We start from the raw sequence: 23,842 nt of genomic DNA on the forward strand, positions 1-23,842 counted from the left end.
ATCTGAGGTAGCTGGCTGAGTGATCACATTAAGAAACAATATCCACTATTTAGAACCTCTTTAATAGAACCAACATTGCAATAACAAAAAGTGAACAGAAAACACAGACATATTTACAATGTTGGAAAAACATATTGAGAAAGATATATTTAAGAATATTCAGTGTTAAACACTTAATATTTTCAACTACTGACATGAACTCTTGACTCTCATAAAGAAATATCTGCACATTATATTGATAAAACAGGAAGCTTATGGGTGGGTTTTGATCTGTAGTTAACTAACATTCATGTTGAGAACCATGAAAAACAGTTCAAAGAGACTTCCAGTTTATGGGAGACTTTCCCGATTGCACCAGGTACTCGTTGGCCTTGGAGAAATGTTTGCACCCGAAGAATCCTCTACGAGCGGACAGGGGGGAAGGATGCACCTCCTGCAGGACGAGGTGGCGTTTCTGCAGACACAGAAAACATAAACTTAGATGCATGAACATTAGAAATACGCTTTCTTTTAAAACCACAGTGCTGCAGACTAACCCCATCAATGGCAGCTCCTTTCTTCTGAGCATACGCTCCCCAAAGCATGAACACCAGGCCTTGCTGGTTGTTGCTGAGCCACTTCACGACGGCGTCAGTGAACGTCTCCCAGCCTCTGCCTTTGTGGGAGTTGGCGTTGCTCGCTCGGACGGTCAACACAGCATTGAGCAACAACACACCTGATTGAGCCAGGACACAGATGGAGAAGACGGCAGTCAGATAATTGCCATCATCTTTGCGTAAACATTCAACAAACTGCTTTTTTTTTTTTTTTTTTAAATAACCTTGTTCGGACCATCCAGTCAGATCTCCGTGTCGAGGGTGCTGAAAGCCTTCAATGTCCGTCACCAGTTCTTTGTACATGTTCTCCAAACTACAAATAAAAAACATCAAAATGTGTGTTAAATATGTCAAAGCATTGCACATGACTGCATTGTGTGATTTTAGAGAAGAAGAAGATAATGAGATAATGAACATGTTTTAACCTGGGTGGAGGACGCTCTGGCTTTTTTACACTGAAGCACAATCCATGGGCTTGGTTAGGACCATGGTATGGATCCTGGCCAAGAATCACCACTTTGACCTAGAAATAGAGACAGGTCTTCAGCAACACAAAATAAGTTGCCACTAACTCGGATTTTCCATTTTTCGTTGCACTTTAATTATCCATGTGTTGTCCTCAGTGCCTGCTGCATTGTGTAGGCGGCTTTTTATGGATTAGAGCATGGGAGGTGCTAAGATATGCTTGTCAATTTATGTCCCAAAAGCTATGAATGCAATGTAATACTGCATGAGCGTAGTGAGAGGGAGGATGTCTCACAATAAATAAATAAAACGGTTTAAGTTTATTGTTTGGGGGTATGTTTGTTAAGATAAGATATACTTTTATTGATCCCAGTTAGGGAAATTATTTTGTCACAGCAGCATGTAGACGCATTACATGAATGAAAAGTTAAGGAAAATAGATATAAACAGCCAATGTATACATAAGCAGTACAAAAAAATTGAAAATAAACCAAACAGAACAGTAGCCTACATGTGTACATATCAACAGTAAAAGATGTTTATCTAGAGCAGGGGTGTCCAAACTTTTTTCACCGAGGGCCACATACAGAAAAATATATGAAGGGCAGGGCCACTTACTTAGAGGTATACTGCCTCATAAGTTCAGTTATAACTTATAAGTAGTGGTGCACGATAATTATCGGTCCGATATTAGGAATTATGACGTCATCCCGATAAACCCGATAAAAGTATTAATAGCCCCGATAATATACAATATATTTTTTGGGTAAAAAAAAAAGAAAAAATACTGCGATGTGGGTGGATTGGGATGAGGGGCGCTTGTTTTTCACTCGGCTCCTCCCGTTTTGCCAGTACTGTGGTATTAGTGGTTTAGGAAGAGGGGAGTTTTTCACAAATCCAGCGCTCCCTAACTCATGCCTGGCTGTGACGTAAATGGTGTGCACTGCGGCCGTGAAACCAGGACAGTAAACAAACATGTCGTCGGTAGTATGGGACTATTTCAAAGTTTCAGAGTTAGATAGTTCGCTTGATATTTGTATTAACAAATGCAATGCAGAAGTTCCACGAGGAGGGAAAAAGGCAACGAGCTATAATACTTCAAACCTGATTCAGGGTTCATACACTTTCTCACCAATGATTTTCAATGACTTTTCCATGACTTCTCAATGACCTTTACCTAATTTTCCATGACCTGAAAATAGTTTATTTTAACATGGAACAGGAAAATAAGGTCTGCATATGAAACATGTAGTGCCTATCTAAAACAAATCAAATAGTAGGCTTACTAGCTTCTACACGCTAAAGCAACTGTAGTCAGGGAGGCAAAGTCATCAGGTATGAAAAAGGTGACAAGGACCCGACCCCTGACCCCCTGAAAGCAGCAGTGTCAATAATAACAGAAACGCCAAAGAGTCACATCTAATAGAAATATATAAAAGCATTTATTTTAATTGTGTAGCAGTCAGTTTATAATTTTGGCAGCACTGTTAAGCATTTTGAAAATGTATTGTCATGCCTCTGTGCAAGGCTTAGTCTTTCTATCTTTATAGCCACTGGTGTAAAGTAACTAAGTTCATAAACTCAACAAGTACTATACGTGGGTACAATTTTGAGATACTTGTACTAAGTGTTAAATCAGACTTTAGTTCCACCTGGAGTAAATCCACAAGCTACCCTGCAGAATACAAAGTCATTCAAACTAGCTGCACCTTCACCTGCTTTGAGAACACTTTCATAATCAATCATTATAAAACATATCATATATATTATTCTGAAATGGACCAATCTGCACAAAGACTACTTTTACTGTCGCTACTTTCACTATATTTTGATGATAATACTTTTGTACTTTTACTTGAGTAACCTTTTGAATGCAGGACTTTTACTGTAACAGAGTATTCCTACACTCTGGTACTTCTACTTTTACTCAAGTACAAGATCTGAGTACTTCTACTTTTACTCAAGTACAACATCTGAGTACTTCTACTTTTACTCAAGTACAACATCTGAGTACTATACTTTTATTAAGTACAAGATCTGAGTACTTCCACTTCTACTAAAGTACAAGATCTGAGTACTTCTACTAAAGTACAATATCTGAGTACTTCTACTCGAGTACAAGATCTGAGTACTTCTACTTTTACTTATCCGAGTACTTCTACTTTAACTCAAGTACAAGATCTGAGTACTTCTACTTTTACTCAAGTACAAGACCTGAGTACTTCTACTTTTACTCAAGTAAAAGACCTGAGTACTTCTACTTTTACTCAAGTACAAGATCTGAGTACTTCTACTTTTAATCAAGTACAATATCTGAGTACTTCTACTTTTACTCTAGCACAATATCTATACTTATACCACCTCCGTTTATAGCCTATGAAAAAAACTATTAGAAAACGAAGGCTAAAGCTAACATTAGCAGATAGTGACAATGTATGCTATCTAGCTAGCTCAACGATTCCTTAAATGATATTGTGACAGAAAACGTTTCAGTGCACATCACGCTCTGCCGCTCCGACAGGGAGCTCTGCTCTGAACACCTGAACGGCCCGTTCCAACAGCTGTTCACCAGCGGCTCAGTCTGTGCCACAGTGACTCCGCACAGTTAACGTAGCTGACACAGCTAATGTAGCTGACCCTCATACCGGAGCAGCAGAGTTCAGCCGACAGGCAGGAAGACTCGAGCACACAGCTCACGCTTCATATATTAAAAAATAACACCATGCGCGTCATGATGTGCACATAACAGCTCGCGACCGCAGATTATTTCGGCGATTAGATAAAATGTAAATTATATTTTACGCAACTTTAGTTACATTTCCAAAACTTTGGGAAAAATTGTTTTCCATAACTTTTCCAGGGCCTGGAATTTGCATTTTGAATTTCCATGACTTTTCCAGGTTTTCAATGACCGTACGAACCACGAGGAGGGAAAAAGGCAACGAGCTATATACTTCCAACCTGATTAGTCACCTGAAACATCGCCATGGCTACGATAGTGTGTTACAAGTGTACGAAGACGCCTGCGCTGCTAAACTAGCGGCGAATCCAAAGCCAGCTGCAAAGGCACCGGGGCTTTTCCCTATCGACGAGGCTTTTGAAAAAGGCAAGAACTTTCTTTTGAAAAATAAATATGGTCACTTTGAAGAGTCAAAACTGTTCTTGGTTTTGTTCATAGTAGTAATGCTCATGTCATTTGCTCACTACTAGTCTTTTTTTTACCACCAGGTGTGCAAAAACTACAGGTACATTTAATATATATATATTATATTATTATCGGTTATCGGTATCGGTCTTGAGAAGCAGGAAGTTATCGTTATCGGTTTCAAAAAACCAATATCGTGCATCCCTACTTATAAGTTAGCAAAATCAATCAAATGTAGGTAAATTATGCTTGTGAGTGTTGGCGGCTCATCCCTCAAAACAGAAGCCTCAGATTGATTATAATAAGGAGAAATAGGAAGGGTGTATTTCAAGCTTTTTATGTAAATAAGCCATTGTTTTTTTTTCTTATCATATATCAATAAAAAATGAAGGGGGTTTAAAGGGTACAGACAGATAAACTCACATCTCGGATGTCACACATCTGGGTCCAGGTGAAGACTTCTTCAGCAGGAGGGTACACAGTGCAGCTCTTCCTCTCTTGAGAAACAAAATCCATCAACTGTGGCACAGATATAAAGTTATTCAAACTGTTCGAAACACGAGGCTTACTATACGAGCAGTTTTATTAGTTTTTCTCTTACGTTTTTAAAATAAGGCTTTTCAAACTCTACTGACAGTCCCTCTCTCCAGCTTTCCCCAAACCCTGGAGGTGTTTCTGCGGAAGTCCTTTCCTCTATTGCGGCTCTCTTGTTGCGGGCGATCCTCTCCAGCTGATCCGGGGACAGAGGAGCAGGAGACGGGCTGGAAACCTCCGACTCCGCCGCCGAGGACTTTGGCTTCTTCTGCACAATTTTGGTGTATTGAGCAAAATACAAAACTTGAGAGAAAGGTGCACCTTGAGGCTTTAAAAACCTTCGACAATGTAGTACAAACATATCGTAGGGGGCGGACTATTGCACCACGTTTATCAACAATCAATAACACAGCAGTGCTTGTGAACGCAGCTTGGGTTACACTGCACGTGTCGCGGGAAACTACGAATCCCTTCCCTGTTTTAAATACTAATGCAAGTACAATCAATGTAAGTGATGTTTTAATATGCATCTTTTAGCATTACACACGTTACATGAGGCTAATGGTAAATGACAAATAATATAAATTGTGCTCACCGGGTGTTTTGCATCCTTCTCGGATTCATTTACGTCCTTAGAAATCCTCTTTTTTGAGACTGGAGAGAAAAATGAGTTAATCGTTTTTTGTCCAATCATTTTTGCTGAAACACCTGGACGGTAAGCTAAGGTAAGAGCGAAACGGATGTGGGCTAAACGGATAACTAAAACCAGCACCCTCTCTCTGGGACTGAAGTGTTCGCGCCATCACGAAGTGACGAACCGGGGTTACGTCAATGAGCTGAGATCTGTTCAAGACACACACTGCTGTTTGGGGTTTTCCACAGTTTGTAGCAGGTAAAGTAAAGGGTTATGGCTAGAAAGGATCCGTCTTGGAGAAAGGAGTTTTTATGTATAAATGATATCCTGTCTAAACATCAGTCAGGATTCAGAAAGAAACACAGCACCATCACTGCGACAATGAAAGTGGTAAATGACATTACTAGTATTTTAGATAATAAGCAGAGTTGTGCAGCTCTGTTTATTGACCTTTCCAAAGCGTTTGACACCGTTGATCATCGCATTTTAAAGCAGAGGCTACTCAGTATTGGCATGTCCAGCCATGCAGTGGGGTGGTTTGTGAACTACCTCTCTGAAAGGTGTTCATTTTGATGGACTGTCTTCTGAGTGGTTAAACATTTCTAATGGTGTACCACAAGGTTCTGTTTTAGGACCACTTTTATTCTCCATATATATTAACAGCGTAGGTGATAATGTGGATGAAGCTACTTTACATTTTTATGTGGATGATACTGTAATGTATTGTGCAGGTCCCTCCATTAAAGAGGCTGTTGTTAAATTACAGGCTGTTTTTAACATTATTCAGACTCAGCTCTCTGAACTAAAGCTTCTTTTGAATGTTGATAAAACCAAGGTAATGCTCTTTTCAAAAGCAAAAAAGACACCAGAGCCTGTTTTAGATATTGTAACTACGCAAGGAACAAAACTTGAAGTTGTTGCCTGTTACAAATACCTTGGTATCTGGCTTGATGATTGTCTCTCTTTTAAACTTCATGTCAATAACCTGCTTAAAAAACTGAGGGTTAGGCTAGGGTTCTTTTTCAGAAACAAGTCCTGTTTCTCGCTTGAGGCCAGGAAAAGGCTAGTCACTGTGACCTTTTTACCTGTGCTGGACTATGGTGATGTGTTGTATATGAATGCACCTGCCAATTAACTGAGCGAATTGGATGCTGCATATCACAGTGCTCTGAGATTTGTCACAAATTGTAAAGCACTTACACATCACTGTACCCTGTATACCAAGGCAGGTTTACCATCACTCTCTGTACGGAGGCTCAGTCATTGGTACACGTTTATTTATAAAGCTTTGTTGGGTAAACTCCCGTATTATATCTGCTCTCTGATAACACAGAGAGTTGCAAGCAGCTATTGTCTGTGGTCACATGATGTAGTCTTGTTAGATGTGCCAAGAGCAAGGACTGTCTTAGGTAAGACAGCTTTTATGTGCGCAGCTCCACTTACTTGCAACAATCTTCAGCAAGAATTGAAACTGAGCAATCTCATTCCTCTGCATGTTTTTAAAGCTGGGCTAAATGAAATGCTTGCTGATACAATGGGCACTTGTAAATGTCTATAACTATGTATCCTGTAAATATAATGTATAATGTCCTTTATTGTTTTATGTTTCATGTGGAAACTATATGCTGCAGGTCTCCCTTGAAAAAGATATCTATGATCTCAATGGGACCAATCTGGTTAAATAAAGGTTTGAAATTAAATGAAATTGTGTCCGACTTGCTCTGGAGGCTCCATGGATGTATAATAAGAACTCATGTAGGCTCGCCTACATGAGACGTTGAAATCTCGCGGGACAAAGACGCTCGCAGCCTTGAGCGAGGCGCGGCGAGGCGGCGCAGTTCCTCTCCACGGGCTGCGGAAGCGAAATGCTTGATGGGAAACGGCTCGCTGGTATCGAGCTGAGCGCTCATTGGTGGTTTTTACCACGTGCTGCTGATGAAACTCTCCAATTGGCTCGGCAAAAGTTTGTTGTTGTTTTGTGTCAGTTTTACGTCGCCACATCCATTCCCATTTTTCATCATTGTTCCACAATGTTTATCATCATGAAATTAATATCTATATATTTTATACTATACTGCTTACCGTTTTCATGCTTTATATATCTTAGCACATTCATACACACTGTTCATACTGCTCACAGGCTGATATCTAGTGTATTCATATCTCTCACTGTTTATTCATCATTCAATTCATTCTATATTTTATTCTGTCTATTGTGTACATTACTTTTCACTTCACTGCTTGTTGCACCTGGTAAGAAGCTAAACTGCATTTCGTTGTCTCAGTACCTGTAATATGTGCAATAACAATAAAGTTGAATCTAATCTTGAGCAGGAACAAATGTATTTACTTAGTACCTGACATTAACGATTAAACACATGTGTGCATTCTTTATAAATGCAAACCGAGTCAAGCCGACTCCGGAGGTGGCGGTATGCACCTTAAAGTTGTTTGCAATCCGCCAAAAAGAAGAAGAAGAAGAAGAAGAAGAAGAAGAAGAAGAAGAAGAAGAAGAAGAAGAAGAAGAAGAAGAAGAAGAAGAAGACGAAGAAGAAGAAGCCGACTCCGAGCTGTCCGACTTCAGGCGAGCTTTTTGAGACCTCCCCCGGCTGCGATCGGCTATTCTCGTCTACTTTCGAGGCGAGCCGCAACGCGTCTCAAACACGCCTACTGTTCACTGCTCACAGGCTGCTGTGTATATCTAGCGTATTCATACCCCTCACTGTTTATTCATCATTCAATTCATTCTATATTTTATTCTGTAGATTGTGTACATTACTTTTCACTTTACTGCTTGTTGCACTCCTGGTTGGAAGCTAAACTGCATGTTGTTGTCTCAGTACCTGTAATATGTGCAATAACAATCAAGTTGAATCTAATCTTGAGCAGGAACAAATGTATTTACTTAGTACATATCTGACATTAACGATAAAACACCTGGTCTAATGTGGTCTAGATTTAAAAAAAAAAGCACTGAAATCTCCCTTGTTTGTATTTTCACAAATAGAATTAAGGTTTCACAAATCTGAAACTGTGTTATAAAGAATCTTTAGCCTCCGTGGGATAATCCAGTCCAGATTTGATGAGTGTAGGTCTAGTGGTTTCAGATCAGGACCTGGTCTAATGTGGTCAGGATGCGAAAAAAGCAGTGCAATCTCCTTTTTTGTATTTTCACAAATAGAATAAAGGTTTCACAAATCTCAAACTGGGTTATAAAGAATCTTTAGACTCTCTGGGATAATCCAGTCCAAATAAATCGGCTATGCAGCGATTTAAGAGGTTCAAACACGGAGGATTGTTCGCTCAGCGCTGTAAATTAAATGTCCCTTAACTTTCCCCTTAACTGCCGAATCGGAAGCCAACTTCAGCGTCGTGTCCATATGTCTATTCTGGGGTAGTGCGTAGTAGATTTAAAGTCTAGGGCTATCACTATGGGTAGCAACGCTGTAAATATTGACAAATAAATCCAGGAAAATAGCACAAAAGTAAACTGGTAGTGGCCTGGCTGGGTGTATAATTCCCGGCCTGATTTATTGTCCCAGTCCGGCCCTGCCCAATAGCGATAGCCAGAGGGCGAAGCCATATACGAAATATAACTCTCGTTGTAATCGGAGCGGCTCGGAAACACATGCAACATACACAGCAGCAGCAATATTAATAGAGAAACATCAGACATTATAGTAAAACACTGAAAGGGAACCTTTGATTGCACCAGGAGCTATCTTGGGACTTTTACTGCGACAACGTTGACTTGCCTGTGAATAAAAAATAAACCATAGTGTTGGTGATCTACAGTGTTGTCATTCTTCTTTGAACAGCAAGACCGCTAACACCCTATTTCAACAATCACAGTCCCTGTCATTGACATCATTAATAGATAGTTTAGCTTCTCACCATCATTTGCTGTGGCGCACTGATGTTAACGATCGTAACTGAAAGGCTGCCTGACAGTGACACACGTAAACATTCAGCCACGTGACTTGCAAACTCTTGCGAGAGTTGTACACCAGATGGATCCTTTCTAGCCATAACCAAAGTAAAGGGTCGAGCATTGCTTCGAGAACAATCTATGGTTTTCATCAATTCTGTGTAAAGTTTACCGTGAAATCTATTCTGCGTCAAGTTGTATTGGTTATTATGGCTGTTGGTTTTGTTTTACGTTGTGCATAAAGGCATGTTGGGATCATTAATGGGCCACATTACAAATAAATGAATCGTCTATTTTGAAAAAGAGTCATTTTCAAGAAAAATGCCAAAATGAATGTGGTTCCATGTTCAGAAATGTGAGGATTTACTGCTTCTTCAGTGTCTTTTATCATAGTAAATTACATGTGTTTATTATTTGAACAGTTTTAACCTTGGGCTCAGGGACAGTTTTCACTATTATCGCACATCATTTTAGACATAACTAGTCATTAATATGAATTAGTAGCTAACAGGTTATTTAATTTAAAAAATAATTGTGAGTTGCGTTATTATACTTATAATAATAATAAATAATAAAGCACTGAATACAACAAAAAAATAACAAACATAATATTGGTGAGAAGTAAACTTGATGCAGACCCACTCTGAAGATTTGTTTCACAGTTCTTTATATAAATCTCACAATTGACAATGTTTTTATTTTCTTTCGTCATCCAGGTCCTTAACAATCCTTAAACAGAGAACCCCGCCCAGACAACAGGTGACTGCAATGGAAACGTTTGTGAAAAAACGCTCCTTCATTAGTGAAGCCAGAAGTCCACAGAAGAAGATCAAACTGGAGAGTGATGAGGGGGTGGAGCAGGATGAGGAAGATGAGGAGTTTTCTCATCCTGTTCCCTGGCAGAACATAGAGGCGGAAGGACTAGACTGTGATTATGCTCTGCTGTTCTCCAAAGAAGAAGCAGACAACCTCTTTAAACAGCTGGAGGAGGAGGTGGTGTACTCAACAGGTACAATATCAAACCTTTTTCTGTAACATTAGGACAAGTTGTAGTGTACAGTTGAACGATTGTGGCTGTTTTTGTTCCAGGGGAAGAAGCTAAGGTCCAGGTGTTTGGAAAGGTGTACGATATACCAAGAAAGCAAGCCACCTATGGAGATGCAGGTCTCACCTACACTTATTCAAGAGTTACACGTTTAGCCAACTCTTGGACTCCAACCTTGAAATATATACGGGATGCTGTCACTAAAACAACTGGACAAGCGTTCAATTTCGTCTTGGTCAACAGGTGAGACATTTCTGAATAAAAGCTGGAAAGAGACAAGTTTTACATTTGTCTCCCTGCTAAAATCTCAATCAATTTAAAATTATAATCTTGCACTATTATATGGTTTTTAAAATCAGTTTTATTGTTTATGTCTTATATGTTGCATTGTTGGAGGAGCCTGGGACATAATATTTTCATTACCATATTTACACTGTAGCTACTGTGCATATGACAATAAAGCCTTTGAATCTTGAAACATTTTCTTCTCGCCTCCAGGTACAAAGATGGCCAGGATCACATGGGCGAGCATCGTGATGATGAGAAGGAGCTGGACCCCCTCTGTCCCATCGCCTCCGTCTCTCTGGGAGCGCCACGAGACTTTATCTTCCGGCACAGAGATGCTCGGGGGAAACGAAGCCTCAGGCAGATTGAACCCGTGAAGCTGGAGCTCGCTCACGGGAGCCTACTCCTCATGAACTCCCCGACCAACACTTTCTGGTACCACAGCCTGCCTGTCCGCAAGAAGAGTTCCCTGCCTCGCATCAACCTGACATTTAGACGCATCGTAGTTGACAGAAAGAAATGACCAGCAGGGGGATTAACAACCTGGCCATTGGTCCAAGAACCCTCTGACTAAGGGACAATTAAGGCTGAACGGACAAGTCACATGCTGTTCTTGGTCACATGGACAAATAACACTAAGCTAATATAGGTTTTTAGCTGAATCTGAGAGACTATGATGACCGCACAAGTCAGGACTGTTTACTTGGACTCTTAAGAATCAGAATATTTTTTACAGTGAATTTATGTGTTAAAAATGACCCAAACGTCTGACTGACTTGATTTCAAACTATCATTTCAGTATCTTGTTCTCCAGTTGTATGGTGAAGCAGCTGGCTATGTCTCCAAAGAAAGGAGCGATGGAACACTTTCCTTATTACAAAAAAAAAAAAAATGAAAGGTTTGTTGTGTGCTGTTCCAAAGAAGATGCCCACATTTGTTTTTTTTTATTATGGTCAATGTGTTGTCTGAGAATGACTTTGTTCGGACTCAGATTTGGATGGGTTTAAAATGTTTTTAAAGTGGCTTCTGATCCATCCCTGGCAGATGTTGGCAGTTATCTGTAAATGATGAATCAGAAGATTATTTTGTCAGTCAGCATTTGGCACTAAAAAACACTTGAAATGATGCATTGTATTTCTTTTTGAGAAATGTACATCTCTACAGAGAAAATAATTAGTTTGAAACATTTGGTAACACTTGAAAGTCTTGTAGTGTTTGGGTCAAGGACAGGTCAGTAAGTGTGGGCTGATCTTCAGCATCTCTGCTGACACACAATCTCTGACAATGATATTAATAATTCTCTGAATATGTCTTTTTTTTTAATACCTGAAAACAATCACCTTTACAGATTGGACGCAAACACACACTCACGTTAATATACATCAGTGCAAATTGCAAACATTAACAAGAGGTTCTGAACCAGGCCATTTCTCCATTTGACTGGTTTGGTAGGAGCAAATCGGCAGCTTCACATCATTATTTATATTCAGGATAACTAACCCAAAGACCTGATTAATACACTTTGTTAGCATCAACACCAAGCAAGATGGCTGTGATGCATTATATTGTGTTAACATCATATTTAGCACACATGGCTTAATGCGTTAAACAATAAACATATTGACCATTAAAGACAACATGGCACTTTGACCTCAACTCTGCAAAACATGACAATGTGAGGACTCTTGGATAAATAGAAAAATACCAAATTCAACCTCTTGTGAAAAAAGTCCATAGAAACATTAATTCCAATAGTTTGACATACACCGTTAGCAATGATTAGGCTGATTCGTTTTTATGAGAACCACAGTTGGGAAAAGTTATACCTAATTGACATCATAATGTGCAACAAATTCTAAATAGCTTTAGCTACTTCAGTGTTGACAGGCAGTGGTTACACCATAACAGGAACATTACACAGCATCATAGAAATGCCAGAGTTCAGTAAGCTTTACACATGAACAATGATTAGCAGGGCTGTCACTTTAGAGTGCACTATATTGTCAAATGTTCCCGTTTTTTGTCCCACTGAAGCCAAAATGCTGCATGACAGAAACCGTTACACATGTCAAAGTATTGCAGTGAGGCACGATCAAAGATACTTGACAAAAAAATCATGCAGGTCCATAATCTTTGGGATTGAGAGCATCCCGCTTTGGAGGAGGCAAAGTGTCCACTCGTGGATTTAATATCAAACCGGGGTTGATGGTTAGTCAGTGGCTGCTAGATCTGGTAGAAATGGTAATCTATTGAATGGCTGGTAGAGTTTGAACATTCACCCTTATGAGAAAAAAAAAAGTTAATGTCAGTTTTTTCCTTTGGTGAGTTTAAATATTTACCTTGTGAAATAAAATCATTATTGTAGCATTTGCTTTATTATTTTTCACATGAAGTTTCAAACTGTCATGATGTTGGATGAAGAAAGATTTTTTTTTTTTTTTTTTTCAATCTGCAGATTTTAATATTCCCCAGCCCTTCTAACGCTGATTCAGAAGACACCATTCAACGATGTCCAACATGCTGTGATCCATGATGTAAGAGAAACACCGCGGTGACCCCAGGATGGCGTTCCTCCCTGGTCTCATTGTCACAAAGTCATAACCCTCCTGACGGCCACACACAGCCGGGACAGTTTGATGGACGGGCAGCAGTCGGTGTTACTCCTCCGAGCGCGGAGCGAGGTTCAGCCTCCGGACTCTCTCGTAGAAGAGCATGTAGGCGTTGGACGACAGCACCTCCTGTAGGCTGGCTTTTCGAACCGAGTCGTCGGACACCCAGAGCCACTGGGAGCTGAAGGGTGAGGAGGGGCGGGCCGAGCAGGGGCTGCGGCGGTACGTCACGAAGTGTCCCGAGTGCATGTCGCCGTGGTGCACCAGCACGGCCGTGAGCTGGAAAAGGTACTCTGTAGAACTGGGAAGAGAGACGCTACAATCAGAAGAGATATTATGATGCTGCGCTGTGGAGGGCTGCCGTGTCTCGAGCTCCTCTCCAATGCTGCACATGCACTATTTTTATCGTGTTTTTATTTGTTTTATTCATATTTATGTTGCATTGTTTTAGGAGCCTGTGTAGTTTTTCATTGCATATCTACACTGTAGTTACTGTGCAAATGACAATAAAGCCCTTTGAACCTTTGAGATATATAGAACGATGCATTATACAGGCAAAGCTTGTATATTTAAGCAATAGCTCACGACAGGCCGTGGTATATGCTCATTATATCACAGCTAAGGGGCGTGGTTCGGCCCGACGCGAAGCGGAGGGTCGACAACCCCCTTTGCTGTGATATAATGAGCATATATCACGGCCTGAAGTGAGCTATTGCTTTTATAAAACGGTTACCAAGTGTGACAATATGAAAAAAAAATACACACTCTAATTTAAATAGTTTTTATTAGTAAATAATGATGTTCCAAATAAAATAGTCCCTCCGTTGCCTTCTGCGCGAAACATAGTGCGAGGTGGTTGCTATGCAACAACACTAACAGCTAGCGAACATATTAGACAGAGAGCGTTGATTCATTATTTGGCTATTTATTTACATTCATTTGTATGTTGCACCCACTGAAAACCTGTCCAGCATCAGTAGCATGGCTTACGTGGTTACTTGTTGAGGTTGTTCTAGGCTGTTGCTCGGCGTGGTGAGAATATTGCTCCACTTTCTCCGGTCCCCGAGATTTGGCTTCCAGCAGCTCTAGAGAGAGCTTTCGCACCTATGGCCACTAACGGTCATACTTTCTCTGCTTTGTTTCAAGACCCGCATCAGAAAGCTTTTGAATGGTGGTACTTCTCCAGTTGGTCTACCTGCTCTTCACGTAGCTCTGCATGTCGTCGTTTAGGTGCTTCTTTTTCTGGAGATAGGCACTCCTCAATCCACTCCTCCATAGTAAGACCCCCCGGAGGTCGAAGTTAATCTTAAATGTTTCCATCTTATGCTTTGTAAGTTTGTTTCGTAACAGAAGAAATGTAAATATATTTATAAAACTGACAAGTCAAATCAAGCAATCTGATTGGCCGATAGTATTTTTGCGGACCTCTTTGATTACAGATTTGAAAACATCGTTGATTGCTTTAAAAGTAGCTCAATTCATGATGTCAAACCTTGGAAAGTATCTAGATATCCCTGCCCTAATGCCAAAGGAACTGCACACTGAATATGTTTTGCCGTTTGATGTGTATGTCTGGACCGCTGCGTAAAAAGGAGGGTTTCTGCCCCGTTACTTCTCTCCTGCTTTCTTGTTCCAGTATGAAAAGCAAACTGCAGGCAGTTTGCTTTTCAACCCAACGGTATACTGTTTTTCTCAGACGCGGAGGGATACTGACTTGTTGTGAAAAGTAACTTACAATTCTACCCGTGGTATACGCTCAGTATATCACGGCTAAGAACCAATCAGATTGCTTGATTTGACTTGTCCGTTTTATAAAGACTCTTATTGCACTATTTTACTATTTGCTTTTTTGTATTTACTTGCACTATTTTTTTCTGTTTTATTGTGTTGCACTGTTGGAGGAGCCTGTGACCTAAGATTTTCATCGTCATAACTAAACTGTAGCTATGCACGGACGTATGACTAATAAAAGCCTTGAACGCCTTATTTCGAAAGCCTATTTCAACAACAAGGCAATTTAAAGCATTAAGACCTAGTGTAGAGTAAGCACAATATAAGGTTACATTTAAACACAGTTGTTAAAATAGCAAGAGAATAGAATAGGTACAGATACAGAAAAGTATTCACTTTTGACTTAAAGTTAGTAAGGGTTGCAGCAGGCCTGCAGTTTTCTTAGAGTTTGTTTCAGATATATAAAGCATAAAAAGTGACACTTCTTCCCTGTGTTTAGTTTTAAATAAAAAACATTATGTTGGGCTGATGGGCTTTGATTAGCACCACAGCTCAGAATAGCTTGATATGCATTGTATTCATTGTAAGGTTGCATCTTGACATTGAGGTTACCTGAAGTCATTTGTGAAGCCGTGCTGTGGGTTCAAGCCAGGAGACTGAAGAAACACAGAGGAAAATGTTCCGTTGGAAAAAGGTTTGTTATTGTTGTCCGGATGCTCTGCTCCTGGAAGACAAAAGAGAAACAAAATGCATGAAGACAAAAAAAGGGATTCTGAAGCAAATGATATCAAAGAGTTCAGAAAACACACCAGTGCCGTTAGCGGAGAGCTTTTCCGTGGAATCATCTGAACCTTCTGCCTTTTTGGGATTCAGAGCACATTTGATCCGCTGACTTCTGTGTGTGTGAGCGTTGTGTTTGTAGCGGCCCATCGAGAGATACTCTGTAAACTGCACATGCTCCGGTCTCTTGATGGGGGAGCCTTCGTTGGACCACGTCAGCCTTTGTAAATGGATGCAGAGGCATTGGGGGAGCTAGCAGAGGGAGGAAGAAGGGAAAAAACAATACATCTTCAAACATCTTTCACTAAGAAATAAAGGGAAGTTTTGATCTACTAAATTGGGCACAAACAAGCTTTCGCAGTGTATTATTAATCAGGTAATTGCATAGTGATATTAATAAAAATGTCACCTTTCCCAGTTTAAGCTGTTTAACAAATGTTGTCCTCTGGCTTCCAAGAACTTCGCCATTTACTGAGGTCCCTTGTTGAAGCTGAGGGGAAATGAGACACAATAAAACCAATAAAAACATTTGTAGGTTTTTCACAAGAGTTGCCTCGCTTTGATTCTATTCTTCTTTCTTAAGTTGACTACCAGAAGTAGGCAAGACAGATACTTCCGTATACCTTGGTGCAGTTTTCACAATCCACTTCTTTGATGGTTTCCGAAGAAATAAAATGTTGAAGACACTGATCTAGAGAGACAGGTCGACCCTGAGGACACAGACGGATCAAATGATGACAAACAGAACACCAAAAATCTGTATTGAGTTGTGATACCATTATAACTTTTAGTATTAACGTGTTCCTAAAAATCTTCTTACCCACTGAGGTAAAGGGATGGACAGGGAAAGGCTCTCAAATGAGTCGTACCGCACCGGACTCTAACCAAAAGCAAAGGAGAGGAATACATCAACAACAAAAAACTACAACAACCCTTTCCTGTCCGAAAAAACTGAACACCTACTTGTTGTTCGCAGCGCTTGCATGACATATTGCTTGTTAAACAACCATGAAAAGGATTCTGAGACTTCCAAGGACTTGGTATCGGATGCAGAGGGCCTGAAAAAGGAATACAGATGAAATAAGTTCCAGTTTGATATTCACATTTACATCATTTCATGTTTCTTTACCTCGACTTCTGCAGGTCATAGTTTTCTCATCTTGATCAGGAATGCTCTGGTATTAAACAAACACATACACTGATTAACCAGATTGTTATTTGTGACACTCTTAAACACTGCTGCAGTTCACATACTAACATTTCACTTTTATAAGGGTGTAGGAGGCAGAATTTGGTTTGAAATGGTGCTTCCCTCCATACAACCGATGTTCCAAAACATATACCTTCCTAAACAATTGAGAAAATAAGTAATTAAACAAAAAAGGAGATCAAATAAACTGGGCTGTAAATAGGCCTTTTGCCACCATCAGCGTTAATGACCAAAATCAATATTCTGCTAACTCTCACCCATTACTGGCAGCCATTAGGAATCCAAATGTAATGTATTAAAACTGTCTTAAAACTCCAAAGGAAATGTGACCCACATTTCCTTTGGAGTTTTACTGGCGCTGTCTGGTCTACAAAATCCATTTTTTGTTTCATAAAACTGATCGATTGCCTTGAACTGATAATGTGTTAGCTTTGGCATGGTGACTTTATTTCATGTTTTTTTATTTATTTGTGTTCTCTTCGGGACATTAAAAATAGATTTTTTAATTCAACGACGTTCCAATTTATCATAACCTCCACGGCCACTAGATGGCGCTCTGAGGCCCACTGGCTGAGAGCATAGACTGTTTATATCAGTCTATGGTTATACAGTATAATTGGTTCAGAACAGCTTCTGCAGAGCATGCGAGTGCTGTTTTAATATAATGAGAGTGTGGACATGAAAACCTGCCTCGAGGGACTGCATGTCAAACAAGGGAACGATTTTCGGCTGCCGATCCCGCTCCTCATCCAGAGAAGACGTAAGAACATGAAAGAGCTCATGTGCATCCTGAGAGGGGACAAACAAAAAGACAGAAAACGGTTAATACATGAAACAATGCCCCAAACATCATGTATGAAAATATCAAAGGAAACACCACCTAAAAACATTATTGACTAACCTGCTCTTCAAAGGAACTGATGTGCCAGCGGTACAGTCGGAGAACATCCAGGAGGCACCCGGCATCGAGAATATCTTCCTCCCCCGGCTCGTCTCTGGACAGACCTGTCGGAGCAGTCACCATCACCATCCTCATTAGAAATATGAATGAATACCGCATGTTCACTACTCTGGTGACTTGTCTAACAGAACAAACTATACAATGACTTTAATATTATGATTCTTACTTGCTAATGTTTATCTCTTTACTGGCTTGAATGTCTTTGCTTAGCTAGAGAATTGTCCTTTTTAAAGAAGATTCTTACAATGTTATTTGTTACACTCTATGTAATAGTTTGACCTATAGCTTCTTGATACTGCCTCCCTTACTGCTAGCATTCTCCTTTCATTATCACCAAGCTTTGAATTGAATTGATTGATTTAAAACAAGGGACAGTGTACATTAATCAATATATTAAAAACATGTAAAAGTACTCGAATTAGCCAAAAGGCTAGTTTTCATCGATAGTCCCTTTGCCAGATGGTGATAGACATCCTAAAAGCAATAATACAAATACCACAACATTGTTATACCATTGTACATATTTACAATAGATGACATCACTGAATACAGATAAGAGCAAGTCATGATAATAAATAAAACATTTACAATACGCACTCATACACACATCTACACCCACACATCAGTGCTGACACTGTTGGTTTTCAATGAGCCACTTGACCCCCCCTTTCTTCTTTCTCTGTGTTTAAACGCAAACTCTATTCTGCGTCTTTCACTCGGCAGACAGTTTGCTTTCTGACTGAACTGTCATATAAAATATGACAAAGACAGCTGAATGGTTGGATTCTTTGTCCACATTGGATAATACCACACTTGTTAAACCATAGGATGGTTTTACATACCATTGAGTAGCTGGAGCAGTGTCGTGGACAGCTGATTGTCTTTGCAGGACTGGGTTGGAGGCAATCCTATTACCGTCTCCAGCCACCGGATGAAAGACGGACATGCTGCCAAACCCTGAAGCAAAGAGTTCAGGAAGCAGGTGTTGCCTAAGTTCAACAAACCAGGAACCATACCTGAGGGAAAACACAGGTTGTTGTAAGTTCCTGATCTTCAACCGGTTCTCTGGATATAATCTGTGTATGACACGTTCCCTCTGACTCTTACCTCTCTTTCTCTTCCTTCTATCTGTAATTGGGCCCCACAACACATAGACTCCAGCTGCAACCGCAGCAGCTACCCCCCCGATGATACCCCAGTTCTTTATCATTTTGTTTCTGAAAAGAAAACATTATGTTAATGACACACAATGGATGATTTTAATGAAGGGGATATACACAACAGGTGATAACAATAAGTAAGGCGTGATGGTGGCAGGTAAATATACACTTTCATACTTCACTGTTGTCGATTACAATGCAATAATGACACTGATGTGTTTTTCCAGTGCCCAACACCTGCATCTCCAAAAAGATCATACATTTATGTCAACTGTCTAAAACTGTATCCACAAAAAAATTCACATTTGATCAGAATTTGTTTCAGGACTTATTCATTAAACTGTTTTAGATACAGCCGGGTATACCTAACAAATCAGAACATGTGTGTTGATTAAATAGTTCAGTTCACTAAAAAGTTAAGATAATAAAACACCCTGATAAGCTGTCTGGCACTGCCGAATAGAGAGCACAAAGCAAGGACTGGATTCTCTGTTTCTAAAGAAACATGCTACTACCCTCACAGGGACAATTACCAAAATAATTAACACCTCTTTTAGGGAGGGAACATTACCAAAAGACTGGAAGTTAGCCATTGTTGTGCCAGTCCACAAATCCGGGGACACAACTGATGCAAACAACTATAGGCCCATTAGTATTTTACCTGTCATGTCTAAGATCTCTGAGAAATGTGTAGCTGAGCAATTGACTGGACATCTTAACAGTAGTCCTTTCACACTACACCCCATGCAATTCGGCTTCCGAGCCAATCATTCAACTGAGACCACAAATTGTTTCCTTGTGGAAAATATTAAATCAAAAATGGACAAAGGAGGCATTGTTGGAGCAATCTTCTTAGATCTTAAGAAAGCTTTTGATACAGTCAATCATCAAGTACTCATTCACAAAATGTCCTATTTTAATTTCTCCCCCAGTGCAATAGACTGGATGAGCTCCTATCTGTCAGACAGAGTTCAGTGTGTAAGGGTAAGTGGCGAGACATCACCACCCCTGAGGAATCTATGTGTCTGGGGAGGTCATTCAAACAGTTACACATTTCAAATATCTAGGCATTATCCTTGACACTACTTTATCCTTCAAAAAACAAGTGAGAAAGGTAACGCAAATAACTAAATACAATCTAGCAAATTTTAGATATATAAGGAACTGTTTGACAACACCTGTTGCAAAACTCTATATGACTGCCATGATCCTTCCCCACCTAACATACTGTATGACCAGCTGGACCCAGGCGAATAGCACAACATTAAGGCCTATCCTGTCACTTTACAAGCAAGCTCTCAAAGTTTTTGACAAAAAACCAAAGCTATACCACCATTGCAAAATCCTGGACAAACATAACCTGCTCAGCTGGGAAAATATATTAAAACACACTGATGCATGTCTCATTTTTAAAATTCTAAACGGCAAGGCACCCCCACCACTCTGCACTTTTATACAACAGAAAAATTCAAACAGCAGAACCACAAGGTCTGCCCTAAGAGGGGACTGTGTAGTCCCTCTTAGGTCCAGTTCCTTTGGCAAACACTGTTTCTCTGTGAGGGCACCTACACTCTGGAACACAATACCAATACAGATCAGGAATAACACCTCTTATCATATATTTAACCACAATCATAAGAACTGGCTTTTAAACAATCAAAAATGTGAACACTTTTAACTGAATCAAGGTATGATGATATTTCATCTGTTTGCATGTTTGTTTATTCCTCTCTATTGTTGTACTACTGTTCCTATTTATTGTTGTACTGCTATTTATTTATTGTTGTACTGCTATTTATTTATTGGTGTACTGATGTTGTCTGCTGTACTCTATTTAATTATGTTTTTATTTTCTAGTCTTGTTGTGGTCAGTTAACATCTTGCCAAGGACAACAGTTGAAAATTAGCCTGCTGGCTAATACTGGCTCATTTACAGCAATGTGAATTAATGTGCACTGTCCTTTAAATAAAATAAACAAATAAACAAACAAACAAATTATATGTGTGATGTAATCTTATCCATAAACGTTAACCTTTGACTGTTTCTGGGTAAAAAAAACCAATAAAACAAAAACAAACATGGAGCGAATAAAGATTAAAACAAAGTCAAATAAATCTTATTTAAGTAAAAGCACAAAGGTATTGTCAGCTAAATGTACTTAAAGTATAAAGAGTAAACGTCCTCGTTGTGCAGAGAAATTGCCTTAACGTGTGTATACAATTAGATTCATATATATGACATTGCTAGATAATATTGTTGCATCAAGTAGCATTTTACTGTTGTAGACAAACAAAGTTCTGACTTTTTGTAATATATTTTACTCTTTTGTGATATAAGAGGTAGCCCCGCCCCCTAGTTTAATTTGAGGTGCATTTTGTTAAAGGTAGCTAAAAACTGTTAAATAAAAGTAGCAAAGTAAAGTGTACTTGTACTCCACTACATTTATTTAATCAAATCAAATCAAGTTTTATTTATATAGCACATTTATAAACGATTTTTGGTCGAGCCAAAATGCTGTACATATAATACAAATAGCCTACAGTAGAGACACTTTACAGCAAATACAACAGCACAGATTGTTCAGAATATCAGTATGAGAAAAACGACACCCTCTGTCCTTAGACCCTCACATCGTACAAGGAAAAACTTCCGGAGAAAACCCCACAGTTTAAGGGGGAAAAAATGGGAGAAACCTCAGGGAGAGCAAACAGATACCTAACTAATACCTTTAGTTACTTTGCAGGTTTGGATAAATAATTTGAAATATAATCAACACTTAAATAAGACTTTAGTTTCACCTGAATTAAAACTAGCTGCACCTTTACCAGCTTTGATAACAATTTAATGCATCAATATTTATAATACGTGTTGGTCGAACGCACTTATTGTAAGTCGCTTTGGATAAAAGCGTCAGCGTCAGCAATGTAATGTAATAATAAAAAAATATCATATATATCATTCTGAAATGGACCAATTAGCATAATAAGTCATAAGTACTACAACATGTTGATGACAATAGTTGTGTACTTTTATTTGAGTCAAATGTTGAATACAGGACTTTTACTTTCAACAGAGTATTAATTGCCTACACTCTGGTACTTCTACTTTTACTCAAGTACAATATCCGAGTACGTCTTCCACTTCAGTTTCTTCACACCTCTAAGTAGAGTACTTGAGTAAATGTATTGTTTACTTTACACCTCTGCGTGTATAACTACCACTACGAAGCAGCTAACACCACCATTAGCATGCAACAGCAGCAGAGCTAGCTTTAGGCTAACTTACCGACAACATCGAGGTTAATAGTGTGCCCTCGGCTGCTCTGTTGCCTCCTTTGATACAGACCCAAAGCTACTATATAGAAATATAAGTGACACTTCTCATTGTTGTGTTTATCGTTAGCAGGTTTAGCAACTTAACCCGGACTCAGTGGGTGCGCATGTTTCACTTTAGGTCGAACGCGTCATGACCTGCTCAACTCCTGACCCCTTGCACTATAAATAATCTGTATGTGATGTTTCTGCCAGAGGAGAGCTTTTACCTGACGATTTGTCCAGAGCCAAGAAACTCCTTCACAAGCTTATCAGAGCTTTCAGGTCTGCACCACAACATCCTGCTGCTTTCATGGCGGAACTCCAGTTTGTGGGGCCATGTCTGGTTTCAGGACGGAAATAATGGGAGAGAGCACCGATGTGTTCACAGTTAACAGTCCGACCAGCAAAATGCGTGGTGCGCACATTAACGGAATCATTAGAGTAACTCACCCCTGAAGAAGCGTACCGAGATGCTGAGGTGGATTGTTTCATGACACGTTATATTCTTTAGATGTACTCTCTCTCTCAAGGAAGTGCTGGCAATATATGTATGAAGTTGTTATGAGTCTTAATCATAGACTGTATATGGTCTTAATATTGTTCGAAATGTTTGAAAATAAACAACAACAGAAGTTCATAACAACATCCGGGGAATATACTTATTTTTAAATGACTGCTGTAATAATTTTTTTTTTTTAAATCACGGTTGCTTAGATACCACCATAAATCCACATTCTGACTTCACATTAATGTTTCTTTGCTTTTTTGTCTAGCTTGTTGGTATTTTATTGTTTTCTCCTCTGTATCATTTGCTCTATCTCTGGGATCTTTACTTTCATCTACTTCATTTTTTATTTTATTTTATTGCAATTTGTGTTCCAATTGTTTTAATGCAATTAAAATGCGTGTATCAAGCACTATGAATTATCTTTGTTTTAATGCACTTTCCGAAAAACAAAACATGTACAAGGCCTATACACTTCAGTTATTGTCTATAGTACCGAGTAGGTTTTACATTACAAGAAACATACAATAGACATACTAAACAATAAATAATGGGAAAGTACAAGGTCCAGAACAGGAGGAGCAATATATGAATGGTAGATGTGGAAAAGTAAACAATACATGTATTTATAGCCATAATAAAATAAGGCTATGACAAAAAGTAGGAGTCAGAATCAAGTTTGCCAGGTACGTTTACATATACAAGGAATTTTATTTGTGTTTTTAGATTATTTTTTAGATTTAAATTTGGTGTAAATATTTGTCTTTATTCATTTGTAATGTTACGGTGTTTTTTTTAAATATATTTACTTGTTATAATCGTTATATTTTTGACCTTTTAAACCGTATTTTCTTATGTCGTTTATATTTGCACCACCAAAAACCAAAGCAAAGTCCTTGTATTTGTGAACTGGCAAAAAATGTGATTCTGATTCTGACA

At 39.2% G+C, this 23,842-nt stretch overlaps 3 protein-coding genes across 5 annotated transcripts; 1 reads left to right on the plus strand and 2 right to left on the minus strand.

Moving 5' to 3' along the window:
- Window positions 1-43: 43 nt before the first annotated feature.
- Window positions 44-9,356, minus strand: unga (uracil DNA glycosylase a). The gene is made up of 9 exons (XM_034090707.1): window positions 9,269-9,356; window positions 9,075-9,129; window positions 5,336-5,394; window positions 4,808-5,008; window positions 4,630-4,725; window positions 1,022-1,119; window positions 821-909; window positions 537-715; window positions 44-454 (listed from the first exon to the last, which is right to left on the minus strand). The coding sequence occupies exons 1-9, from the start codon at window positions 9,272-9,274 to the stop codon at window positions 314-316; spliced, it is 924 nt and encodes a 307-aa protein (XP_033946598.1). The 5' UTR covers window positions 9,275-9,356; the 3' UTR covers window positions 44-313.
- A 48-nt stretch (window positions 9,357-9,404) lies between these two features.
- Window positions 9,405-11,757, plus strand: alkbh2 (alkB homolog 2, alpha-ketoglutarate dependent dioxygenase). The gene is made up of 4 exons (XM_034090708.1): window positions 9,405-9,463; window positions 10,019-10,311; window positions 10,392-10,590; window positions 10,846-11,757. The coding sequence occupies exons 1-4, from the start codon at window positions 9,444-9,446 to the stop codon at window positions 11,153-11,155; spliced, it is 822 nt and encodes a 273-aa protein (XP_033946599.1). The 5' UTR covers window positions 9,405-9,443; the 3' UTR covers window positions 11,156-11,757.
- usp30 (ubiquitin specific peptidase 30) lies at window positions 11,597-23,022 on the minus strand. Of its 3 annotated transcripts, none has more exons than XM_071204407.1 (14): window positions 22,849-23,022; window positions 22,626-22,738; window positions 19,031-19,140; window positions 18,766-18,939; window positions 17,864-17,967; window positions 17,653-17,751; window positions 16,882-16,927; window positions 16,716-16,810; window positions 16,573-16,632; window positions 16,376-16,462; window positions 16,162-16,242; window positions 15,782-16,004; window positions 15,585-15,696; window positions 11,597-11,690 (listed from the first exon to the last, which is right to left on the minus strand). In XM_071204407.1, exons 1-14 carry the CDS (start codon window positions 22,888-22,890, stop codon window positions 11,687-11,689), a joined length of 1,350 nt encoding a protein of 449 aa, XP_071060508.1. In that variant the 5' UTR covers window positions 22,891-23,022; the 3' UTR covers window positions 11,597-11,686. The 3 variants fall into 3 exon arrangements, with proteins under 3 accessions (XP_071060508.1, XP_033946596.1, XP_033946597.1); XM_034090705.2 differs by lacking the exon at window positions 11,597-11,690 and adding an exon at window positions 11,930-13,542 and having other exon boundaries at window positions 22,849-23,021; XM_034090706.2 differs by lacking the exons at window positions 11,597-11,690; window positions 22,626-22,738; window positions 22,849-23,022 and adding exons at window positions 11,930-13,542; window positions 22,370-22,525.
- Window positions 23,023-23,842: the final 820 nt, after the last annotated feature.

This window comes from Pseudochaenichthys georgianus, chromosome 9 (assembly GCF_902827115.2).
Source record: "Pseudochaenichthys georgianus chromosome 9, fPseGeo1.2, whole genome shotgun sequence".
In the NCBI taxonomy this organism is placed as follows: domain Eukaryota; kingdom Metazoa; phylum Chordata; class Actinopteri; order Perciformes; family Channichthyidae; genus Pseudochaenichthys; species Pseudochaenichthys georgianus.